Raw genomic sequence first — 27,487 nt, forward strand, 5'->3', positions numbered from 1 at the left:
TCCTGGCTTACCCATATGTGAGTTTCCAGGAGATAAAGCTTGACACACACATGACCTTTATGATTTAAAGTAAATATGAAGATGGATTCTTCAAGCCAAACATGAAGCTAGTCATATGGATTGACAATCAATATGACTATGTCAATCAATACATGATTGACATGTATCCATCCATTCCACAGAGCTTTAGGGCACACTCATTGTGTGCCAGGCCTTGTACCCAGAAATTGGGGCACAACACTGATTAAGACATGGTTCTTTCCAATGGTCCAGTAGAGGAAAGAGGCTGAAAGATACAGGGAAAACACTACCCTGTAGAAACTGCTCTCAATATAAAACGGTGACCACAAACTTCAAGTAGGTCTTAGTGCTGCCAAGCAAGTGTACTAGTTTCCCTGCTCCATCTATTCTCCTATTGTTCTGGTGACCTTTTCCATGACATTTTAATTTCCAACTTGGACCTCCCACTTGATTCCTAGTTGCAAATACATAAATGCCAAGTTGGCATCTCCTTTGGATGTCCAATATTCATCTCAAATTGAAGATGCCTGAGACAGAGCTCTCAACTTTACCTGGCTACCAAATACCCTGCTCCTCTGTCTTCATATTCAGTGAACGACAACTTCATTATTCCAGTTCCTATGCCAAAAAACCTTGGGGACGTCCTTGACTCTGTTCTCTTTTATATTGCATATGTAAATACGGAAATTCAGGATTATGCCAAAGCTCTACTCATGCCCTTTCTCACTCAGCTTAAAACTGGTAAATCATTCCTACCACCAAAAAGGGATTGTTTTCCTTCTACCTTGGAGTACCTCAGACTTTACACTTCTTGGCAATGTTATCTCCCTTGCTAGGCTATAAGCACCTTAGTATAATCATCTTTATTTCCACCATTTTTTGGTCTCACATATAGTATATGTTAAATATATACTTGTTTGATGAAAGACAAGACATCTGTTAATAATTAATTGATTTTAAAAAAACTGTGCTAGGCACTGTTCTAGCTGTTGGATAATCAAAGTGAGCAAAGCAGGTTTTTTGCTCAGTGTCTAAGGAAGAAATTGGTGGTGTGAATAAACCCACGGAATCCCAAGGAATAATAGGTTTATAAATGAGGGAGACTAATACTGACCTACCATCAGGTTTCAATACATCAGGCCTAATACATGACCTCATTTCTATAGCTCTGACTTCTTCCAACTTAGGCATAGTTGGAACTTACCTGCCATAGTATTTCCCAACTGACCTGCCATAGTATTTCCAAGAGCATTTCATGGGGAAATACCAGCTGCAGAGGAGTCAGGAGACTACCTCTTTAGGCTTCAGTTTCCTCTTCTATAAAATGAGGGAAGTGGTGCTAAGCCAGGTGATCCCATCCCAGCCTGGTGGTCAGTTTCCTTGTATCTGATCTTCAAAGCTCTTTTCCTGTGCCACAGTAGCTGAGAGTTTAAACAGAACATTGTACATATATGAGACTAATTCTCACAAGAACTGTTCACTTAACACTTTGGTTATCCTTCAATAAGACCTGCCAACAAAAAAACTAAGGCCAAGAGGAAGCTCAAGACAGCGTGTTCACCAAAAGCTCCACTCATTCTATAGCTGATAACGACGTACAGGGTCAGAAGTCCCAACAAAACCCTGATTGGGACTGTGAGCAACACATTTCTGAACTGACATTTCTGAAACTGGCAAACCTTTCTATCAAGGATAGGACATTCTTCTGACAACCCTAAGTGTATGTCCAAACTCAGGGCTAGCAGGAGGGAATACCCTCAGGAAACCTGTGTTGCTTGTCCACATGTGGTTTGCTGTATGCTGTTGGGCAATACAGGCATCTCACCTTAGGCGTTCCTCTTCTTTTTTGCGAAGATTGAAGTCTCTCTGAACCACCTGAAGAACATGCTCTGTTTCATCATCAGTCAAACCAGACAGGTCCAGCTTCCTCCCCATGGTTACTCAACACAGGTGAAACAAGACCTGGGAAACCAAAATGATACAAGCAAGATAAAAGCTCTACATGGACAAAATCAACCTATTTTGTTATTAAAATAAAGTTAAATACAGTCTTTATATATAAGTGTTTATGTAAGGTACTATCTTTCTCTGGACTCAGACTCAGCAAATATTTACAAATGACCTCAGCAAGGCCACAGAGAAAAAGAGAAAATAATGGATCATCAGCCAGTTTCATCATCCCAAGTCTTAAATTAAGAAAAAAAAAATATTCTTTATAACAAAATGAACCATACATAAGACTCAGTATGGATTTCCACAAAATACCAAAAGGCAATATCTGAAAGTTCTAAACTTCTGTGCTTTGAAGTTCTAAATGTTAAGTATTATATGTAACTGCAAAATAATACAAATAAAATAATTATTTTATAAAAATAAAAATATGTTAATTTATAAAAAGAAAATAATTCTAATACTTTTTAAAAATATCCTATGTATACTATATCCCTTAAAGTTTTAACCACATGACTATGAAATACAAACTAAAAATCAATAAATTATCTTCTTCAAAAGGATAAAAACATAGTTAAATAATCTTATTTTGCCATTTTCTCAGCAGCAGCAAAGATGATATTGTAGGGAACATGTCTAAGCAGCACATACCTAAAAATCATGGGAAACTCTATTTTTAAAAATAATTGTTGGTTGGATGCAGTGGCTCAAGCCTGTAATCCCAGCATTTTCGGAGGCCAAAGTGGGCAGATCACCTGACGTCAGGAGTTCAAGACCAGCCTGGCCAACATGGTGAAACTGTATCTCTACTACAAATCCAAAAATTAGCTGGGCATGGTGAGGGGCACCTGTAGTCCCAACTACTTGGGAGGCTGAGGCAGGAGAATCGTTTGAACCTGAGAGGCAGAGGGTGCAGTAAGCCGAGATCGTGTCAGTGCACTCCAGCCTGGGTTACAAAGCAAGCCTCCGTCTCAAAAAATAGAAATGGCAAATAAGTATACAGAATAATGCTTAATTTCAATGGCAATTACACAACTACAAATTAAAACTATATTTCACATCCATCAAAATAAAAATTATATCAAATGTTGGTGGGAAGTAGGACAATGACAATTTTCATTTGGGGGTATAAATTGTACAATCTCTTTGTAATACAATCAGGTTTCATTTTAAAAGTTGAAAATTTATACACCCTATAAACCAGCATTTCTGCCACGCTTAGGTATATGCTTCAAATATAATCCTAAAAATATGCACCAGACATCAACTGGGTTGAATCCTATGAAATTTTTAGTTGGGATCATTGACCTATAAAAATGGCAATTTCACATAGTTAACCTAACAGAAGAATAGTAACAAAAGTCACATTCAAAATAGCAAAATAAATAAATAAATAAAACTGGAAAAACACTAAACATCCATAAATAGGAGGAAGGATTTAAAAAATAGGGCATATTTGTTTTCTACAATAGAACATTCTACTACAGTGGCAAAGAACATACAATAGGTACATTCATCAACAGGGATAAATCTTAACATAATGTTGAGACAGAGAAGCACACTACATGTACAGAATACATGTATAGCATGCATACAAGTATGCCTTTTTTTTATCATAAGGGTCAAAAACATAGAAAGTCAAAAAACCATTTTCTAGGAATAAGTGTGGTAAAACCAAAGTGGAATGTGGTACTTCTAAGGAGGGGAGAGAGGATTTCATTGGGAATAATCACATAGGGGCTTCAGAGCTATCAGTAATATTCTATCTCATTAGAAAGACACAGTATTGCTACTGCTTCATTTTGTTATTAAAGGGTTGAAGTCATGTATACTATTGTCTTTAAGGTATCTTCCATAAGCATAAAATCAACCTAAAACTAAATAGAAATAATATAATCTATAAAAATCGTAACTAAAGCAAATACTTGCAGCATTGTTGAAGGAATATGCTTATTATTTACAATAAAAGTAACAATGATTATAATAGATCACTATTTGATTGGCTATCTACTATGTTCCAGATGCTCTAGTTTATACATATGTATAAATATATTTATAAATGTATATGTAAATTTACACATTCCCATAAAATCCTATTGACAGTCACTACCACCACCATTTACAAATGAGAAAACAGGTCAATTATACATGATGTCTAAGACAATGGCAACCTGGGATTTGACTGTGTCTTGGTCTGACTCAGAGTCCCTGCCTTCATGTCATGTAAATGCTTTCTGTAAGAGGCAGAGGAAACTCTGGACCTCAGGTTTTAAAATCTGATGTCCAGAGTTCCCTGCCCCCTTTTTCTAGCATGTAATGATTAAGAATAGGAGACCCCAAGCATGGTTGCTATTTAAAAGAAGGTTATCTGTCCTTTTCATTTTCAAATAATGGTAGTAAGCATAGAGAAGGGAACAGCTCAATCCCCAGAAATCTTTTGCTAGATGATTTAAAACCTTATGACTGCATAAAGTGAACTAATCTCAAGATTTGACCAACAAATCACAATAGGAATTCCAACTTTTTTTTTAAATTTTATTTTTCACTCCATTAATGCTATCTGTCAAAAATAAATTGTCAGTTCACTTTGCTGCGTGGTGTTAGGGTTGAGAGCAGGAAGAAACCTAGTGTACTTGCACTAGGTTTCAATTAAGTCAGTTAGAAGTAACATCCCACCCACAGGCTGCAAAGGCAAGGGAAGAAGCTCATGGGCTGCCATCTTCTAGCTTCCTGATGAGCAAAAAGAAACAGACTAGAGGGCACACTGAAAATGCAGACTGATTTTTCCTTTAAAAAGCCTCATTAAATGTGTTAATGGCATTTTGGAGTTTCCTGGAAGGTGACATTTCTGTTCCTTTAACTTTGTTTCACTGGCTTTGGTTTCTGAGAATTCTAAATGAGATTCTAAGATGCCCAGTTAGTGAAAGACTGAAGTGGCAGCTTTGATCATATCAAATCTAAAAAAAAAAAAAAAGAAAAAAAATGATCAGGACTTGTTTTTGTAAAGAAATAAATAAAATAGCTCTAAATGGACAAGTCAGAGACTGAGAACACTTTCTGTAAATTGGTAAAAGCTTCTTCCTTTTTCTACAACACAATCAGAGTCCCTGTGCAACAAATGAAATAGCATCCTAGAGCTGGAGAAGGCTCATGTCCACGAATAAGAGGACACGTAGGTATGACAATCTCATTTAAGGATGAGAAAATGCAATCAGTCCCAGGAGAGAGAAGCAGTCTCCTGAAGACACATAGCCAGTTCAGATGTTCCTGACTTCCAGACCCACGCCCCCATCCCTTGATTTCTCTGGTTTATAGCCAACCAACATGACAACAGAGAGGATATGTTTTTAAATTTACTAATGAGAAAATTAATATGTCAACATTTAATTATATCACCCCTTCCCTAAAGTGTGTTTCTCAGGTTATTGTTCCCACAAGCAGTTTGAGAAAGGGACTCTGAGGCGAAATAAATACGAGAAATGCTTCTAATTGTATTGCCTTCGTGGGGCTTACACAAGCCATAATAGCTTATCGGAGCTTCTAAGAAGTCTGTCAGAATCAGTTTGCTTTTGCTTAACTGTGTTTCTCAAACATATATGTCTGCAGAAACCTCTTTCTTTGATAACATCTACCTTTTCACTCCCAAAGAAATGACTATCTAGTAAGCTCTACACTAAGTCAAAGCAATGATGACAAACTCCAGTAGCTATTCCATCATAATTACTGAATTGATTTAGCTGTTTTTCAAATTTAATTATCATAAGAAGCAACAGAGTTAGATGAACTTTAGAAGAAGCTGATGATGGATGCAACTTTAAAGCTAGGAGACCAAAACAAAGGCAGAATTGTCTGCGCTATTCCTGGCTAAAATAACTAACATGAGGAAGGACACAGATGTGTCTATAGGCACTGGTTAATACAACCTTTGTAAATGAAAAAAAAAAAAAACCCAAAGAGAAATTACAAGAATACTTAGTACATAATGGAAGATTCATTATAAAAGGTCAATGTCTACATAAGTGACATTCTATTAAAGTACCTAGAAGGGTCAAGGACAAATGCCTAAATGGGATTTTCACAAACCCACAGTACATTTTTGTGTGTGTGATAATGCACCTAATATAAAGAGAAAAGTAAAACTATAAAGTCCTGAGAGAGATAAAGGGTAATTATTGCTGGGGCTTTGCCCTTTGACCATGGTGGGTTTGGGTTACAACTGAAAAGAAATTTCTTACAACTATAGAGAAACCTAAATGTTAAGACTTTCACATTTAAGGCACAAGGGATAAAATGAACTTGGCCTACAAAGGACAAAAACAACAACATTAATAATGACAGATGTGCTTTCACTGTGTCTGTTCTTTGGAGCAAGTGGTGCTTGAGCTGTATCGCTCACTGATCTTCACTCTTTCACCTTCAAGAGTGTTACCCTACCATGAACTGGCCCCTTCTCTGAAATTCACCCCTGATTTATGCACAGCAGTGGGTCCAGAGCAGACAGGGTCACACCACTGGGGCACAGCTGATTGGACTAGGTGTGCCACCTGACTTATGCAAAATGTCAGAGTCTCTGTCCTGGCAATTTGATATTTGATACTCAGTGAGTAGATGTTAGTCTTGGTGTTCTATTTCTCTCCAGCCTGAGAATAGCACCAAATATCCTTTTATTACTGAAATACATTTTCCATTTTGTTTTTTGTTTCCATTTATCACTTTAGTTTCTTTAAGTCACTAACAAATGCTCCTTAGAATTCTCACAGAGCTGGCCGTGGTTGGCCAACTGTCCTAACACCATTTATTAACCACTCTATCTGATTTAGATGATCCATGGACGGGATAGATAGGCATGCACATGCATGTGTGTGTGCGCGCGTGCACACACACACACGAGTTTTTCTCAGGACTTTCTGGTCTGACCTATTCTAAGCTGGTGACTTAGTAGTTGATCTCAGGTAAGCAACACACTTTAAAACCTAGTATTGCAAATCGTCTCTCATCATTTTTATTTTTCAAAAACTGTCTGATTTTTTGACATTGCCCATTTATGCCCCCAGATGAACTTTAAAATCATTTTATTAAGGTAGAATTAAAAATCCAAATGAATTTTTTATTGATTAATTTGTCAATTGATGGGAAAGAACAGCCATCTTTACAATATTAGTTCTTCTCATAAAGGAATTGAGATTCAGTAGAAGTTTAGAAATAAACTAAAAATAACACCCAAATTTTTACTGTGAAAAAAAGTTCACATAGCAAAAAAAAAAAAAAAAAAAAAACCACAATATAGATAAAATTAAAAGGCAAGCAACAATCGGCCGAGTGCAGTGGCTCATGCTTGTAATCCCAGCACTTTGGGAGGCCGAGGTGGGTGGATCACTTGAGGTCAGGAGTTCAAGACTAGCCTGGCCCATATGGTGAAACCCCGTCTCTAATAAAAATACAAAAATTAGCCGAGAGTGGTGGCAGGCACCTGTAGTCTCAGCTACTCAGGATGCTGAGGCAGGAGAATCGCTTGAACCCGGGAGGCGAAGGTTGCAGTCAGTGAGCCGAGATCGTGCCACTGCACTCCAGCCTGGGCAACAGAGCAAGACTCCATCTCAAAAAAAAAAAAAAAAAAATGCAAGCAACAATCTAGAGAAAACCATGGAAGATAATTAACCTAATATATTAAGCACCCTCATAAAATACAAGAAAAATATGGAACTCTCTAAAAGATAAAATGACAAAGTTCAAGAGAAAAAGCAATTTACCAACCATCTATGTCCAACATATAGTTTAATAAAATACAACATATCATTAATAACCAAATGCTGCTAATTATAGTAAATTGCAAGTTTTCATTTAATAAGATTCTGGGAACACAGGTACTCATATACATTAGTAGAGGGACTATAAGTAAGTATAAATGTTTAGATGGCAAACTGGCAGTAATTATCAAACGTCTTTAAATACTGACCCAGCCATTTCAATCTGCATAAGAATTTTCTTCAAGAGTTGAAAAAATGTGCAAAGACATTTGTACCAGGATGCTCGTCTCAGTGTTGTCTATTACAGAAAAATACTGTAAATAAACTGAAAGTCCCAAAGTAGGACAGGTTAAGTTGTGGTTACACACAATACAATATTTTATGTCAATAAAATGTATTTAAAGGAAAGGCATTTATGACATATTAAGGTAAAAAGTCAGATGAAAAATACAGCATATAGTTTACCAAAATAATATGTCAATACAAGAAAGTATACAGCAACACTATTAAAATAGACCCAAATGAACTTGTCTATGCAAGTGTCCATCAACAGAAAAACAAACTGTGGTATATTCACCCACTGGAACACTATACAGCAATAAACACAGACAAACTTCAACAACATATTAACGGTATAGGTATATTGTATTGAGCAAAGTAAGTTAGACTGATGATCCCAATTACATAAAGTTCAAAATCATGCAAAACTCTTTTGGAATGTTAGAAGCAGGATAGTGGTTACTCTTTGGAAGAAAGGTACTGGTTAGATGGGGCCAGGCTGGGGAAGTGGTGACGTTTCTTAATCTGGGTGCTGGTTACATTGATGTGTTTAATTTGTGAAAATTAATTTAGCTATATGCTTATGATCTGTGCATTTACATGTATGTCATGGCTCAATAAGAAGTAAAATAATATAGTATGAATAGTACAATCTTGTATAAATAAATAAGATAGAAATATACTGAAAGAAAAATCACAAAAAAATTACCAACAGTTATCAAGTGACGAAATTTCGTACAATGACATTTTTAAAAATTTGCTTTTGCACATACTTTCTCTTCCTTTTACAATAAACATTATTTGAATAAACAAATTATCAAGGATATGTATGAGGATATTCATTTTAGTGTTATTTACAATAGCAAAATTGTTCAAATTACTAAAATGTCTAATGATAAAACATTGATTAAATTTGCTTTTATATAGCTCTAAGATAGAATACCATACTGCTATGAAATGGATACAGCATTGACATAAAAATGTTCAAAACATATTTATAAATAAAAATTATAGATTAAAAAACTACATTAAATTGCCTCAATTTTTTGTTTTTCTAAAAAATGTGTGTGTGTGTGTGCGTGGGTGCGTGCGTGTGTGTGTGTATGTGTGTGAATTCCATTGAAAATAATTAACTAATCATGTGAAATGTTCACAGTGCTAATCTCTGGGCAATAGGATTTCTTATGATTTTTAGTTATTGATTGTTCTTGTTTACTTATATTTTCCAATTTTCTCACAATGAACATGCATTGCTTTCTTAATGAAAATAAATGTTATTATCATGTTATAGGAAACAGCCTGAAAACTGGTCCCTATTGAATTATAATTGATGTCACATTAATTTATAGCTGCAGAGACCATAAAACAAGAGGTGGTACAATACCACTACTAAAAATTTCCATTTTATATAAAGCGCTTGAAATAAAGCTTAATGGCTACTCCATTAGCATCAACTGGTGAACAAACTAACAATTACTCAGGTTCCTATTGTGCTTCAAGAATCAAAAAGAAAATTATACTTGAAAACTTGGAAAACTTTCAAAAAACCTGGGTATGAGCACAGGATAACTGCAGATCTTAGTGTAATTAATGCAAAGGTGGGTAAATCCTTCCAATCCGAAAAGGCCAAAAAATAAAAACATATAGTACAGCCTCAGGCCTTATGTAAACTGCACAATTTACAAAAATCTGGAAGACATAAAACCATCTATAAAAGAGTTTTGGGTTTTATTTAGAAGGCCATACAACCCACTTGGTCAAGTTTGATAACATCAGCTGAGATAGGAACCAAAACAAACTCTTACCATACTTGGCTTGCACGAACCTCTTAAAACACAAAGGGGATGTGTCCCTTTAAAGTTTTGCCAGCTGACAAAAAGGTGGGAAGAATATTTTAGATATGGAGGAAAAATAGAAGAGAACCCCCTCAAGAAGGAAACGGAGATATGAAACAAATAAATGATGAAATAAACAAACAAAAAAGGAAAAATTCGAGATTATCTGGGAGGAGTAGAGAAGAATGAGTCTCAAGGAAAACTGATTTTTTAAAAAAAATTTAGATTTTTTACAGCTATAGAAACAATCTTTAAGTCATTGATTCAGTTTTGGAATTATCTTCGTATGGATTATAAGGCATGGTTATAGTGTCAAAGACTAAAAAGTGAAACCATAAAGGTAACAAAAGAAAACATTAGATGATTCTTTTATAATTTCAGAGTAAGAAATGCCTTTCTCAATATGACACAAAATTCAGAAGTCATTAAAAACACTGAAGAGATTCAACATAAATTTTAAATGTCTGCATAATAAACAACATAATAAGCAAAGTCAAATGCAGAAAAAATTGTCTTTTCACATCAAAAACAAAAGAATGACTTCCCCCAATATAAAAATTTCAACAACTGGAGTTTTTTTTTAAAAAGAGCAAAAACCCAATATAAAAATAGACAGAAAAATAGCACAGGAAACAGAGTTCACAAAAAGAACTATAAATGGCTCATAAATCTATCAAATATATAAAAAGATAAGTGCAAACTGAAAGACTTTTTGTTATTTAACCTATTAGCTTTGAAAAGATTGAAAAGCTTGTATCATATTGTGCTGGTAAGTCTATGAGGAAATAGGCACTTTCATACATTGCTGTTAGGAATGTAAATTTATACCACCTCTATAGAGGGCAATTTGTCAATATTTATCAATATGACAGGGAGGGAGGGAGGGAGAAAGGGAGAAGGAGAGGGAGGTGGGGTGGAGAGAGAGAGATTGATTAATTTTCTTTGATTTTTAGTGGTTCCACATCTAGGAATTTATCCTACAAAGACAATGCACTTACATTCATGCAGAAAAAAATGATGATTGTATAGCCATACAATGGAAAAATATGTAGCTGTTAAGGAAAAAAAGGAAGAAAAATTATTTATGAGCAAATATGGAAAGTTCTTCAAGAATTTACGTATTTAAAGGGTTAAGTACAAAAAGCAAGATGCAGAAAAGTAGGTATAGTATGTTATCATTTGGATAAAACAGGAGAAACAAAATATATGTTTCTATTATATACACACATCTTGCAGTTTGAGTTCAAAAGCAGTCATCTGGCAGAATTTCTTGCTTGTGTGAGGTCAGTGTTTTATATTAAGGCCCTCAACTAACTGGATGGGAGCCCACCCACATTGTGGAGGGTAATCTACTTTACTCAAAGTCCAACCATTAAATGTTAATCTTATCCAAAAATCACCCTCATAGAATATCCAAAATAATGTCTAGCCACATATCTGAGCACTGTGGCCCAGTCATCTTAACACAAAACATTAACCATCACAATTGTGTTTTCCTTCTTGGGTTTATAACTACGCAGCAGGGAGGACCAGAGAGGGACAAGTCCACGCCATCTTGTGTGAATTGTGGTCTCTCCCTCTCATTTCTTAAGGGTGGTTTTGCTTGTTCTGAAATTCTAAATAGATGCTGTTTCCTTTTAGCACTTTAGGATAGTATTCCATGGTCTTCCAGATATTCTACTGGTTTCTAGTCAGGTATCAGCTACAATCCATTGCATGCCTTTTGTTCTCTGGTTGCTTTTAAGGATTCTGCTTTGATTTTCAGTTTTAATATAATGTGACTAGAATTCATTTTGTCTTATATTTTTGTCCTGATTTGTAGAAAGTTTATAAAGCAAGCATTTTGAATCTGTAGATTTCATAAACTTTCATCAGTTTTAGAATTTGGAAAATTCTCAGGTACCTTCTCTTCGAATAATATCTCTCTTTGAACCTGTTCTTCTTCCTGTGGCTCCAATCACACACATTAGTTGGACTTTCTTACTGTATTGTTCAAGTCAGATATTCTCTCTTCTGGTTTTATATCCTTTTGTTTTCTCATACTTCATTCTGGATATTTTTCTGACCTAGATCAGAAATTCTTTATTTATTTATTTTCTCTTCATGTATGTTAAATCTGCCATTAAACATATATTTAAGGTTTTTTTGCATTTTTCAATTCTAAATTTTCTTTTTTTATATAATTTCAACTTTTAGATTCAGGGTGTAGATGTGCAGGTTTATTATATGATACAATTTCTGCTTTATTATTTTTTACTGGTCCTGGTTTTTCTGCCTATATTCCTAATCTTTTCCTTTATCTCCTTAAATGTAGTAACATATAGTTATTTTTAAATCTGTGTCTGATAACTCAGTATCTGGGGACTCTGTAGGTCTGTTTATATTTTCCATTTCTTCTGTTCCTTTATGTTTATTTCTTCTCATCTACACTTATCTGCAGTTATTTTCCTCTAGAGAGGATGTATGTTTGTTTCTGTCAGGTGCCTACAGTACCAGCAAGCTTGCATGCATTAGCAATTTCAGGATTGGGACAATTTGAAGCTAAGCTGCAGTTCCTACACAGGTCTTCTCCATCCAATTCACTCTTAATAGGTAAGACTTTTTGAGATTTCAACCCAAAGTGAGAGTTTGTCAATAGGATCCCTCCCCTTGCCAAGCCTTAATTCCTATCTCCCTATCTCCCTATATTTGACAGGAACTGTCAAAAGTGCTGTTCAGCTTCTCAAATTGGCAAGTGCCCCAGGAAAAAACTGGCCTCAAATGCTGTTCTCACCTTCTTGGAACATTGTGCCCCATAATGGGCTCTGGTCCAATGACTCTTCAGTATCTTTTTATCTCTATAATGGCTTTAAAGAAACATATTTTATTATTTTTCTCTCATATTTTATTCAGTTTTTATAGATGTCCTCAGTGGAAGGACATCCAATTGTCTGATCTGCCACTAACAGACATACTCTTCTGCTATATTAATGGGGGGCCAGGTGGAGTGGGGAGGGTTATATGATTATGGTCCTTGGATTGTCCAACCCTGTATTCCTAATTCAAAGTATATAATAGCAAACATACCATATTTATTAGAAGTCACACACTGTTTTAAGCACATTGCATATTTAACTAATGTATTCCTCATAACATTAGGAAGCAGGTAGTATTATTAACCTTCTTTTACAAAGAACAAAATTGAAGCCACGAGAAAGTAAAAAACATGCCCAAGATCATCCAGTTTAACTGCTTCCAAAGACCATGCTCTTAACCATTAAGGAAAACTGGGCCTAGTTAAAATTACTCAAAATTATATTAACCAGCCAGTCAGAAATGATGCATAATTATGTTCTAACTAAAACAGAAAAATTAAAATAATATTTAAAATAATTTTAAATGTCATTTATGGGTTCTAAATCTCTATTTTGATACCCACCTTTGCAAACTCTCTTAAGACTGGTGATAAGATTTGTGTCCAGCTGGACATGCAAAGTTGCCCAACATACAAGCCTAATATATCCTTTGATGAAATGCAAAACGGAAGGCTATTTTGGATAGGATCAAATCTGCTTTGTGCATCTAAACTGAAACTAGGCCACAGGGAAAAGAATTAACATGCAAAACACTTCCACCTTTCATGAGCATAAACCTATGGGTCTTCAAATCGCAAAAGATGACTTCAGTGCATCACTCATGATACTACAGCTCACTAAAAAAAGCTAACAAGAAAAAAGGGAGCATGTTCAGGTATCAGGTTTAATACTCATAAATCAGATTAAATATTATAAAATACTAAGGATTAATTTTAACAAAAATACTTCTAGTAAAATGTATTGGATTAAAACACTCATTTCCTATGCTGTCTCTCAAAACTCTACGAAAAAGACAAAAAAAAAAAAACCCTCAAAAGTCATTTAAAAAAATCCTCAGGGACAAAGAAACGAGAGAGAAAAAAACAACAACAAGAAGAATGTCAACAAATTTTTAAAAGATGGAAGTATATAGGAAGGAAAACTGACTTGGTAGGGTGAAGAAAACTGAAATCTAAGCCTGCAGAGTAGAAAGGCAACAAAATAATGGCTATTTGTTCCATAAGAGCTAACAAGGTTAAAAAAAAATCAGGAGTCACCAGGGTCCTCCAAAAATGAAGATAAAGGGTGAAGTAGAAAGGTAACTTCCTCTCAGGAGAGACTAGGCTAGAGAGGCTCTGGATTTAAAGACACTAGGCATAGCTGAGCAGTGTAATGTCACACTAAAAATAGGAAGATTGATTAAAAATCGACATCAAGAACACTGAGGCCTCTGACTCACTGCCCATATTTGTTTCCCAAGATAGCGGCACTTAGGTTATACCTGAGCAGCAGACAAAAACATTTCTTTGAGGAAAAAACGGATACGTTTAAATGAAAGCCCTGGAGATACTACTAACTAGAAATTTTCCCAACTGGGGAGCAGCAAGGAAATAGCTTGCTTTATTCTATGGTGAACGCCAACCTCCCCACTCGTTAAGGTGCCTCCAATCAGCATTTTATTGCATATTCTTAAATATGAGTGAACAGCCCAAGAATGTCAGATATTTGAGGAAAACTCCAACTTGAAAGACAAAGAACAAAACTAATAAACAGGATAACAGAAGAAATGGGTATAATGCTCAGAGTTGAAGAAAACCTTAAAAAACCCTATGATATCTAGATATGTCAGAAGATACTGATTTTATCCATGAAAAAGAAACAGGATGCTAAATTTAAAAAAATTTAGTTAGTGAACAAGAATAAACTTATGGAAGTTGAAAACATAATGACAATAAATAATTCAATAGAAAGCTTGGAAGATAAAATTGAGGCAACTTCCCCAAAACAAAGAGAAAATAGACAGTTAAAAGAAGAAAGTTAAAAGAGATATAGAAAGAGACAACAGAGAGGATTGAAAAGAATGAATTATTTTTAAAATTATGCAAAAATTCCTCAAACTGAGAAATGCTAATTTCCAGATTAAAAGGACCCATTGAGTCTCCAACACAATGAATGAAATATGACATCAAAATGTATCAAAGAAAATTTCAGAACACCTGGGATAAATCATAACAACAAAATGTGCTACCATTTATTGCATTGTATGGGTAAAGAACTGCTTAAATATTTATGTGTATTGATTCATTTAATTGTCACAGACCTGAGGAGCTAGAAACAATTATAATTTGCAGATGAGTAAATGGAAGCAAAAAGGCCAAGTAACTTGTTAAAGCTAACACATTTATGAAGTAGGAGACAGTAATATGAAATGAACCAAGCTGTCTGGTTCCAGGGAGGCCTCTTAGCATCAGCACTGTTTTCACTGGAAACAAATATAAAAACAAAGTCAAATTTTACCTCAATGAAGAAATGGCTGAATAAATTTGAGAATGCCTATTCCTTAGATAATTATGCAGCTTTTATCATTTTTATACATCAACAAAGTTTCAAATGCAGCTTTAAAACTGAGTTGTTCCAAGTGCGTTCCAGTAATAGAAAAGTAGACTGCATATATTAGCCCTTCTGCAGATAACAATTATAAACTATAGAAAAATATAAAATAAGTAATTGAAGGCACTAGAGAGAAGCCAAAAGAAGCCAGATGTTTGAGGAATTTGACACTTAAAAAAGGGGAACCATATACACTGGGTAAGATCCATATTTATAAGGCTTCTCCAACGAAAACAGTCACCAGTCTGTGTGGCTAGAAGTCATGAAGTATCAGAGAATGGAGTTCAGGGTTGCCAGGGTGGCTGGAAATTGAGGTGGTATTGGTGACCCAGAAAGAAAGGAGTCACAAAGAAGAGCTAAGGAATCTACCTACAAATTCCCTTCAAATCCTTGTCTGACGCCAGACCTGTGTGTGTGGGGGAGAGATGCCAAGGAGGCCAGTGAACAGTGAAAAATCTGAGCAGAGATTTTAGCTGCTGCCCTTCACAGGAAAGAATAGTGTGGAGTTGAGGCCCAACAAGTTGGAGTGTCTTAATAAATATCTCAAGCTTTCCAGAGAAGCTGGAAACCAGAGAAGAACCACATTTTATGAGCACAGACTATGTCCCAGGATTAAGATATTCACTGTAAGTCTAAAGACAAAACCTGAAAGAGCTCTGTTCTAACAAAACGTAAAATGAAGCTCCATACAATGAAGATGATTTAACTGCCTTAAAAAAGAAAACTCAATACTCTTCAGAAGAAAGAAAACTACAGAAACCAGAGTCTGTGTACTATATCCTCCACAATGTTCAATATACAACGAACAATTGCTAGACATGTGACGAAATAGAAAAAAAAAAGTCACCCCAGGTCAAGAAAAAAGGAAACAGACTCTGAGATAACCCAGATGTTGGATTTGCAGAAAAAAATAAGACGCAAAAATAAGACCAAAAGGTAACTTATAACAGCTATTATATAAATGAAATAAAAACATTTCCCCAAAATGACTCTTAAGTTGGATTAAGAAAGGATAACAACTGACTTTATATTCTTCATATTTAAAACTAAAGAACTCAAAGAATAAAAGATAATACACAAAAAATATCAAACTCACTCTCTCTCTCTCTATATATATATATATACACATATATATACACATATATGTAAATTAGTATTTTTTTGAGACAGAGTCTTACTCTGCTGCCAGGCTGGAGAGGAGTGGTGCAATCTTGGCTCACTGCAACCTCCGCCTCCCGGGTTCAAGCAATTCTCCTGCTTCAGCCTCCCAAGTAGCTGGGACTACAGGTGCGTGCCATCACGCCCAGCTAATTTTTTTGTATTTTTCGCAGAGACGGGGTTTCACCATGTTGGCCAGAATGGTCTCTATCTCTTGACCTCATGATCTGTCTACCTCAGCTTCCCAAAATGCTGGGATTACAGGTGTGAGCCACTGCCCCCAGCCCAAACAATATTTTTAAAGAAGTTGTAGTTTTATCAAAGTCAGTTTGCTACAAAAAATACAAATTTATGTGTATTGATCCAATTCATTGTCATAGACATAAGGAGCTAGAAACTATTATTTTCAGATGAGTAAATAAAAGCAAAAAAGATATATATGTATATGTCTATACATATATATGTATAGATATAGATATACATTTATATTTTCAAAAATGTTATTCAACACCTTCTGAAAGTACCAGGTGCATACTGTTGAAAAATCAGACCTTAAGTGCATACAGACTCTTGGAATTATTAAGACAGTAATATTCTTTACATTTCTCTATGTAAGTATTCATTAACTTTATAATCAGAAGCACGATTTATACTATTCATATTAGGAAAACAAAGCAAATGAAAAATAATATGATTTCTGAAAAATAAAGCTGGAACATGAGAAAAAATTCATCAGTTGTCTCTATTTCATAAATGAACCTCTAGGCCTAACTATGCAGACATACAAAAATATTTTAAATAATAACTTCAAGCATCTATGGTGTGTGACAGCTGCAGTCACCTTTTCAAGATACACAACAAACTGTCCCAGGTTCAGTTTTTTCTATATATCTTATATATATTATAGCATGCATATATAATGCTTGGCACTCAGTAAGCACTGTTTATTATTATTCTCTTCATGCTAATAACACTTGAAATTGTTTTTAAAAATTAAAAAATAATTCTATATAACTCAGACATCATCTACACATCACAACCTCTGAAAACACTGTCTCCATTAGCCAATCATGCAGGTCTCAGTGATGTTAATGATGATGATAATCATTAATAATAATGATAGTACCTGTCATTTTTTGTGGAATGTGTTATTTTGGCAGGCTCTGCTCTAAAGTCTCTCAAGAACCCTTTTATAGTTACTATATTTTCTCTTCTTTAATTGAGAGAAATTGAGTCAAAAGACAGTTAAATTGGTTCACCACTGTCACTGGGCAAGTAAATGGCTACAAGTTGAGGACATTTGGCTCCTGAATTTATGTTCCTAACCTGTTTGCCATCCCACTCTGCTGTTCAAAGATTGATTATAAAAAGAACTCATGCTGACCAAAGATTTTCCTCCATGCATACAAAAACTATTTTTAAAGGATAGCCCTAAAGTCCATGCGGTTTTCAAAGCTGAACTCAAATCACGAGCCCACATTTATTTAAATTTTAAGTGACTGACACTCCAAATTGCAAACAGTTCTATACACTTGAAGCCCTTGGCTAAACCAAAAGATCTAACTTAACTGGCCCATATTCAAGCACTGTATTCTATAATGTTCCTATTTGGGGGTTTTCTAAATACAATCTGCCTCTCCCAAATTAGAATTAGAATAAATTCTCAAATTAGAATAACCCTCACTGCCTTCTAGCATAGGATGCAGCTACAGAGAAATGAAAGGTCCCAGAGGCATATGTCATTAAATCACAGTAAATCTCCTGCTGGTCTGACAGCCCACCTACATGGGAAAATGGACTGAAGAGAATAATATCCTCAGCTATTATATACACTTCATCTTTTCTTTGGCAGGAATAAAGATCAGAAAACCTGAAGACATGACATCGTTCATTCCATATTGAATGATTTATCAGTCAATATGTCATGAACTATAGTGTAAGTTAGTGTAAGTTACTGCTGAGACCCAAAGAAAGCCCTGTGATCACACTTCCCTTTGCACAAGGAAACATCTGCTGAAATTAAGCTCATAAATAAATGTCTGGTTGTATTTAAGGTTTTCACTGGAAAAAACACAAGTTAGCTACAGAGAAGGGGGGTGAAAAGAGTTATTTTTTAATCTAGAAATTTAAATCTGATTTTGCATCCAAGTTTATATTTTGATTTCCTTTGGCTTCCTTCATTTACAGGATATGGGAAAAGAACATGAATGCTAAGTGAAAATGCCCTTTTAGAGAAGTATTTCCTAAGACAGATAGAAAAGTGAAAACCAAAATAAAAGAAAAAAGATGTTATTAACCTTAAGGTAGTTCTATAGCCAGAAGAAAATATCAATAATTAAACCCAGGCTTAGCTCTAAACGAAAATATTAATCTATTTGTATCATTTGAGAATTCTCTCCCATGACACCTGTCAGTTCGGAAGAATGGAACAAATTGGAACAATGGTGCCTGCTGCAACCTAATCCAATCCTTCCTGGCACTCACATCCCTGCACATTATTCAGTCTATGTCAGGTCTCTCCTTCTTCCCTCTTTCAGGGCAGGGTAAGGATGTCCAGAAGTATGGTCATGAGCTAAAGAGGTTTCCCAGGAATAAGAAAAGGCCAAACTTCCCCATCTCTAGTAAAAATACAAAAAATTAGCCGAGCGTGGTGGCGGGCACCTATAGTCCCGGCTACTCAGAGAGGCTGAGGCAGGAGAATGGCATGAACCCGGGAGGCAGAGTTTGCAGTGAGTCAAGATCTCGCCACTGCACTCCAGCCTGGGCACAGAGAGAGACTCCGTCTCAAAAAAACAAAACAAACAAACAAAAAAAAAAAAAAAAGAAAAGAAAAGGCCAAACTTCCTGGCTTGTGATATTAGGGCCTTCCTGTCTGAATGACCCCTGCTATGCCCCTGCCCCTGCCCTTGCCCTGGGTGTGACTGCATTCCAGTCATAGCAACCCCCCTACAGTCCCCTCCAAGTACTGTGTGCTTCAGGCCTCTCTCCTTGGCATTTCACCTAGGCACCTCCCCAGAGTCAGGATATGCATTACACACTAAAAAAGCTTCCCTAAGTTAGATGTCCCCTTTCCTACTTCCCACCCCTCCACCTTGGCATATCTCATGCTGTTGGCATGCAACTGTTTGCTAATGACAGAACTCTGTGAGGTGAGGGGCCATACATTGTTAGTCTTTGCTTCCCTCCATGCCAAGAAGATACTGAATACATATTTTTTTTTAGGGAGATGAGGAGTTTGGGGGAGGCGATAGTACCTTGGTTTACCAGAGATTGCAGTAAGTGCTATAAATAACGTCATGTAAAACAATTAAAGGTGGAATCATCAGTCCCACGCTACAGATGTTAAAACGGATTCTCAGCTTGATTAAACTACTTGCCAGATATAATGGCAATGGAAGTCAAAGAAGGGGACCTCAATCCAGGTTGAGTTTGAACTCTAGGCTCTCTACTACCTTACTTTGAGAGAAAGAATCCTTAAACATCTCTCTTCATAGAGTCATAGACAACTATCAGAACTCCACCAGATCCTGAAGCCATCTCCCAGACGATGAGACTTTATTATTCTATCCATTACCTTATAAATCTTTACCAGCTGAATTTCCAAACATTAGCCCAGATTAGAAAAAAATTAGAGGGTGGGGAGAGATTTCTCACAGTCCCTGAATTTAAAACATGGTGTTTATTATGTTCACATCAAAGTGGCTTCTGCCTACTAGGCTTTGATCAACACAGATAGATCGTACAAAGTAGTACTTGTAAAGTAGACACGTTATTTTTTTCCTGTCCAGTATCCACCACAACCCCCCAACAATTTGGTAACATCACACAACTTTATTCTTAGAAATGTCTACTGTCACATTTTATGCAGCCTCGGTAGAACTATCTATCATGAGGCTTTTGACCTACTAGGCAAAATATAAACACAGGACTCATGCTAGTTGATTAGACTTTCTCCCCTAAAATTTAAATCCTTTACCAAGTAACCCAAGGAGAGTTTGTAATTGTGATCCCTCAGTGAAAAGGAACTCCATCTGTTCCTGCTACCTAGTACCAAGATCCTTGAAGCACCTACTTACTCTGTCTCTCTGAGGCCAAGTCTCTTTCTGAAGAGATGTTTCTAAAAATGTCCTTGTTTTGCTTGAGTTAGCTAAGTATTGTTCCTGTCCTTTGCAAATAAAAACTTTAACTTGCATAACCACATACATAAATGATAGGACTCACTTCCTCACTTGAAGGGGAGCTGAAATCACCTTCTAGGCATGTTAAACTAAAGTTTGAAAACATCAACTATTATTAGCAAGTATACATAATGCTTTTTAGAAATAACCATGTTTAATAATTGATTAGGTAATATTTGAATTATAAAACACAAGAACAGATACAAATGTTTATGGTACAGATTTCTGTGCATTTAGGGGGGAAAAATAAATATTCCAAGTAAAGGGGAAATGAGAAAGATAAAGTTGACTTCCAGTTTTCACAAATGGTAGTCAATAATAACAACTATATTAAATCCTCACTTAAGTAGGCAATAGATATAAACAGTCTCGTTCTTCCTGTGAGGAAACAGGATTGGAGAGTTTCAGTAACTTACCCAAGGTTACAAATCTAGTCATTCAAATGTAATTGGCCCCAATTCAAAGTCAATGTTATACCCACAAGGAGATACTGTCTTCAAGTAACATAATTCATTACAATCCACCCAAAGGGTTCAAACATCATTTTAACCCATATCTTAGGTTCATTGTCTATAGTGTAATAATGTAAGTGGCCAAGATCAGTAGAAATGTATCCTAACCTTGTCTATACCTGGGACCTTCTGTGGTTGTTAAGTTGATGTTAATGAGGATTGCTTCATCAGGGATGAGGACACAGATTCAAAGGATTGGGACAACCCACAAACCATTTAACCACCCTTGAATAATCAAGAGAATTTCAGCTTATATGATTCACGTTAAAAATATACTACTTTAGAGGTTGGACAACAATATAAATGTGCTTAACACCAATGAACTATACATTTAAACATGGTTAAGATGCTAAATTTTATGTTCTACTTACTAATGCCAAATTTTGTTATGCTTATTACTACAATGAAAAAATTATATGTAGCCATATGTAGAAAGCTGAAACTGGATCCCTTCCTTACATCTCATACAAAAATTAATTCAAGATTATAAAGACTTACAGGTTACACCTAAAACCGTAAAAACCCTAGAAGAAAACTTAGGCAATACCATTCAGGACATAGGCATGGGCAAGGACTTCATGACTAAAACACCAAAAGCAACGGCAACAAAAGCCAAAATAGACAAATGGAATCTAATTAAACTAAAGAGCTTCTGCACAGCAAAAAGAAACTACCATCAGAGTGAACAGGCAACCTACAGAATGGGAGAAAATTTTTGCAATCTACCCATCTGACAAAGGGCTAATATACAGGATGTACAAAAAACTTAAATTTACAAGAAAAAAACAAACAACCCCATCAAAAAGTGGGCAAAGGATATGAACAGACACTTCTCAAAAGAAGACATTTATGCAGCCAACAGACACATGAAAAAATGCTCATCATCACTGGCCATCAGAGAAATGCAAATCAAAACCACAATGAGATACCCTCTCACACCAGTTAGAACAGTGATCATTAAAAAGTCAGGAAACAACAGGTGCTGGAGAGGATGTGGAGAAATAGGAACACTTCTACACTGTTGGTGGCACTGTAAACTAGTTCAACCATTGTGGAAGACAGTGTGGCAATTCCTCGAGGATCCAGAACTAGAAATACCATTTGACCCAGCCATCCCATTACTGGGTATATATACAAAGGATTATAATTCATGCTGCTATAAAGACACATGCACACATATGTTTATTATGGCACTATTCACAATAGCAAAAACTTGGAACCAACCCAAATGTCCATCAATGATAGACTGGATTAAGAAAATGTGGCACATATACACTATGGAATACTATGCAGTCATAAAAAAGGGTAAGCTCATGTCCTTTGAGGGACATGGATTAAACTGGAAACCACCATTCTGAACAAACTATCACAAGGACAGTAAACCAAACACCGCATGTTCTCACTCATAGGTGGGAACTGAACAATGAGAACACACGGACAGAGGGCAGGGAATGTCACACACCAGAGCCTGTTGTGGGGTGGAGGGCAGGGGGAGGGATAGCATTAGGAGAAATACCTAATGTAAATGATGAGTTAATGGGTGCAGCAAACCAACATGGCACATGTATACCTATGTAACAAACCTGCACGTTGTGCAAATGTACCCTAGAACTTAAAAGTATAATTTAAAAAAATAAAATTTTTAAAAAAGAAAAAAATTGTGTGTGTGTGTATGTGTGTGTTGCTTTATTTCCAAAAGCAAAAGTCAGTTTCATATTACATCCACTTGGTGGGCCCCACTGAGAAATGAGAAGCAGGTTGTCTTCTGCCACAACTCTTTACCTCCCATCGCATGACATCAAGCGTTCAGGAACATGTATAGCTTGGTCTGGAAAGGTTAGTTCTACTGAACTCAGAGGATCAGGATTATCAAACCAGCATCAGGAACCAGAGGATATTCAGCACATTTAAGAATATAAATAACTTCCACACTTCAAGTGCATGCCTGATGAATGAGAAGCTGCAAAGAAAGGTTCATCCCAAATAAATTCCTATTCTGGTGCCAAATAAGAGATGAAACTTTTTTCTTATGCTACAGAATTCCTAAGTACTTTTTTGTTTCACAAACATTTGGGAGTATATTATACATCTTCAGATGCAAGAAATACTGACCATTGTTTTCCATGAGGATCATGATACCAGGGGAGGCATGCAAGTCAACAGACTATTCCAAAGAGAAAGTGAACCATGCTCAGTCTGGGAAGTGCAGAATGTATACAGTTTGGGAGTACAAAGAACAGAAGGAGGTCCAGCAAAGGTATGAAGCAGCATTACCATTTGGAGATAAGAGGTTAACCAAAACACTTAAAAGGAAAAACTGGGGGAAAAGATATCCATGTGAGGCTTTGAAAGCTCTAATAAAATTTCTGGGTATTGACAAGGCCACATGCATGTACGAGGCTGTGTACATATGCAAGGCTATGTATACGCTTAGAAAAGAGCTGAAAAGGTCCTAATTTTTCACCTCATGATGAACCTTCAGACACAAAGCAAGCAGGAATTAAAAGTTAAGACAGAGGTGTAAACTACCCGCAAGAGCATTGAAAACATATTTCAGCACAAACATAGAGCTCTTTGGCAAAGGCTGGGAGACTTACTGATTCAATATGTTCCGAAAATCTCTGTTGCATCAGCTGACCAGTAAGTCAACCAAGCTGAACTTCAGAAGGGGGCACACAACAAAGAATGCAGGCTTTACAGTTAGTTCAGAAAAATTCCCAAACACACACACACAGAGAAACAACAAACCCAAAAGAAGAGGGAATCTGATTTTCAGAGTTGCCACATTATTTAATATCCAGTTTTCAATAAAAAATTATGAGACATGTAAAGAAACAGGAAAGTATGACTCATACATACGGACGAAAAGTAATAGACTGACTCTGAGGAGGACCATAAATGGGACTTACTAGTCAAAGGCTTTAAATCAGTTTTTATAAATACTATCACAGAACTAAAAGAAACTATGTCTAAAGACTTAAGTGAAAGTATGAGAATGATGTCTCGCCAGAGAGTATCAATAGATAGAAATTACGAAAAAGAACCAAATTAAAATTCTGGAGTTGAAAAGTACAGTAACTGTTTTTGTTTTTTGTTTTGTTTTTGTTTTTGTTTTTTTTTAAATCACTAGAAGAGCTCAACAGCATATCTACACTGGCAGAAATAATCAGGAAACTTGAAAATAAATCAATTCAGATTAGTCTGAACAGTTTAATTTTTTAAAAAATGTGAAAATGTGCCCGCAATTGGTGGGTTCTTGGTCTGGCTGACATTAAGAATGATGCTGCGGACCTCTGCGGTGAGTGTTACTTTTTTTTTTTTTTTTTTTGAGAAGGAGTCTCACTCTGTTGCCCAAGCTGGAGTGCAGTGGCGTGACCTCGGCTCACTGCAAGCTCTGCCTCCCAGGTTCACGCCATTCTCCTGCCTCAGCCTCCCGAGAAGCTGGGACTACAGGCGCCCACCATACCATGTGTTACAGTTCTTAAAAATAGTGTCTCCAGAGTTTGTTCCTTCACACGTTCAGATGTATCCAGAGTTTCTTCCTTCCGGTGGGTTCCTGGTCTCAGCCTCATGAGTGAAGCTGCAGACCTTCACGGTGAGTGTCACAGTTCATAAACGTGGCACATCCCAAGTTGTTCATCCCTCCCACTGGGTTCATGGTCTCCCTGTCTTCACGAGTCAAGCTGCAGACCTTCAGGGTGAGTGTTACAGCACATAAAAGCAACACCTACCCAGAGAGGGAGCAGCATCAAGATTTATTGCAAAGAGTGAAACAACAAACCCTTCACACTCTGGAAGGAGACTCCTGCAGGTTACCCATGGCTTAGTGGCCTGCTTTTATTCCCTTATCTGGCCCCTCCCACATCCTGCTGATTGGTCTATTTTACAGAGAGCTGATTGGTCCATTTCACAGAGTGCTGCTTGGTCCATTTTATAGAGTGCTGATTGGTCTGTTTTGACAGATCACTGATTGGTGTGTTTACAAACCTTTAGCTAGACACAGAGTGCTGACTGGTGCATTTACAATCCTTTAGCTAGACACAGAGCACTAGACAAGTTTTCCAAGTCCCCACTAGATTAGCTAGACACAGAGCACTGATTGATGCCTCTACAAGCTTTGAGCTAGACACAGGGTGGTGAGGAGTGCCTTTACAAACCTTGAGCTAGACACAGAGTGCTGATTGGTGCATTTACAATCCTTTAGCTAGACATAAAAGTTCTCCAAGTCCTCACCCCACTCAGGAGCCCAGACAGCTTCCCCTAGTGGACCCGCAGGGGCAGTGGGAGGAGCTGCCTGCCAGTTCCACCCAGCACACCCGCACTCCTCAGCCCTTGGGGGGTGGGGGGGTAGGGGGCACTTGTGGAGCGGGGGGCGGAGTATGTGTGGGGGGCGGGGGGCCACTTGTGGGGCAGGTGGCGGGGGGTGGGGGGACGGAGGGGGCACGTGTGGGGTGGGGGATGGGGTGGGGGGCACGTTTGGGGTGGTGGGGTCGGGGGGCCATGTGGGGGGCAGGGGGGGGCACCCTCCCAGCTGCTGGCCTCGGTCCGAAGCCCCTCACTATCAGGGCTGTGCCGGCCAGCCACTCTGAGTGTGGGCCCACAGAGCCCATGCCTACCCGGATCCCGCGCTGGCCCGCGAGCGCTGCTGCAGCCTCGGTTCCTGCCTGTGCCTCTCCCTCCACACCCGGCAAGCAGACGGAGCTGGCTCCAGCCTCGGCCAGCCCAGAGAGGGGCTCCCCACAGTGCAAAGGCGGGCTGAAGAGCTCCTCAAGCACGGCCAGAGTGGACGCGGAGAGTGAGGAGGCGCTGAGAGCCAGCAAGGGCTGCTAGCACGTTGTCACCTCTCAAAAAGAATGAAGAGCGCCTCAGACACTTGTGGAAGGTCATCAAGCACATCGAAATATTTCTAATGGAAGACTCAGAAAAATAAAAGTATTAATCTGCACATCTAGAAAGCTCGAAGAACTCCAGGTAGGATAAACAAAAAGATCCATGCCTAGGCACATCACAAACTGTCAAAAAACAAAGAAAAGACAGAATATTTTCAATTCTGTCTTTTCAACAAGAAAAAAGGTAGCACACCACATACAGGTGATCCTCAATAAAGTTAACAGCTGACCTCTTATGAGAAATCATGGAGGACAGAAGGTAGTGAGTTGACATATTCAAAGAAAATGAAAGAAAAAGACTATCAACCAAGAATTTTATATCCAAAAAGACTTACACTTCAGTGTGAGAGCTCAGTAAAGGAGGGGCCACTTGTTTACTATCCCTAGGAACTGGCAAATTCTTGAAGGAGCAGACCCTTCAGAGTCAGCAAGTCCCAAGATGTCAAAGGATCGGAATACAGAAAATAGAAGATACTGTTAATACACTCTATTTTGGCATTTTAAACTTCCAGATAAAATATATTACCTAGCATATAATCAGTGCTCAATAAATTTGGAGAGGTAGCCAGAGCAGAACTCCCAAGCAGAACACAAAGAACTCTGAATCTCAGGAACTTAGTCCCTTATCCAACAGAGCCAAGAAAAGCACTTAATTGGTGTTGCAGGAGAAAAGGAAAACCCAGTGAAATCCACATGAACTACCTCTGAGGATGGCCTCACAATTTATCTTTTAGAGACCTCAATATCCACAAAAAGTCAAATGGACACAACCTTGTAAAGAACATACAATATCCAAGAAGGCTCCTAGCACAAGAACTACCACAATTGTAAATTTCTTGCCTGTTGCTTTGGCCCAGTTCTCAGAGAAGCAGGACAGAGCCATTGCTTTCTACCTCCCATGCTTAGGTACCATCCTCTGTGACTAACCTCAGCCCACTGGGGAGCAGGACCCAAGAGTATATGACACTTCATGCTTCTAGGGTCCCTCCTTATCTTGGAGTGTTCCCCTGAACTACACATTACTATGTGGGTGTGCACACACATGCAAATACACAAAAAGACAGTGAGAGAAGGATTCCTCTCATTTTTATGACTGAATAATATTTTATATTATTGTATTTGGTATCAATATCACCTTTTCTTCATCCATTCATCTGCTGATGGGCACTTAGGTTGCTTCCACGTCTTCGCTACTGTGAATAATGCCACAATGAACATGGAGGTGCAGATATCTCTTTGAAATAATGATGCTGTTCCCTTTGGATATATACCCAGTAGTAGGATTACTGGATCATATGGCAGTCCTATGTTTAATTTTTTAAGGAGCTTCCAAACTGTTTTCTATAAATGTAAATTGGCTGTACCAATGTACATTTCCACTAATAGTGCACAAGAATTCCCTTTTCTCCACATCCTGACAAACACTTGTTATCTCGTTTCTTGATAATGGCCATCCTAATAGGGGTGACAAGAT

The 27,487-nt window shown here is 37.2% G+C and overlaps 1 protein-coding gene across 3 annotated transcripts in view; it reads right to left on the reverse strand.

The window, feature by feature from the left end:
• Positions 1 to 27,487, reverse strand: part of MYRIP (myosin VIIA and Rab interacting protein) — a 409,112-nt gene that overhangs the window by 328,537 nt on the left and 53,088 nt on the right. For all 3 annotated transcript variants that reach the window (XM_023231569.2, XM_023231568.2, XM_023231570.1), the window contains exon 2: positions 1,847 to 1,983. In XM_023231569.2, coding sequence (XP_023087337.1) covers positions 1,847 to 1,956 — 110 coding nt within the window. In that variant the 5' untranslated portion in view covers positions 1,957 to 1,983. The remainder of the gene's footprint in view (positions 1 to 1,846; positions 1,984 to 27,487) is intronic.

The sequence above is a fragment of the Piliocolobus tephrosceles genome, chromosome 2, assembly GCF_002776525.5.
Source record: "Piliocolobus tephrosceles isolate RC106 chromosome 2, ASM277652v3, whole genome shotgun sequence".
Lineage (NCBI taxonomy): Eukaryota > Metazoa > Chordata > Mammalia > Primates > Cercopithecidae > Piliocolobus > Piliocolobus tephrosceles.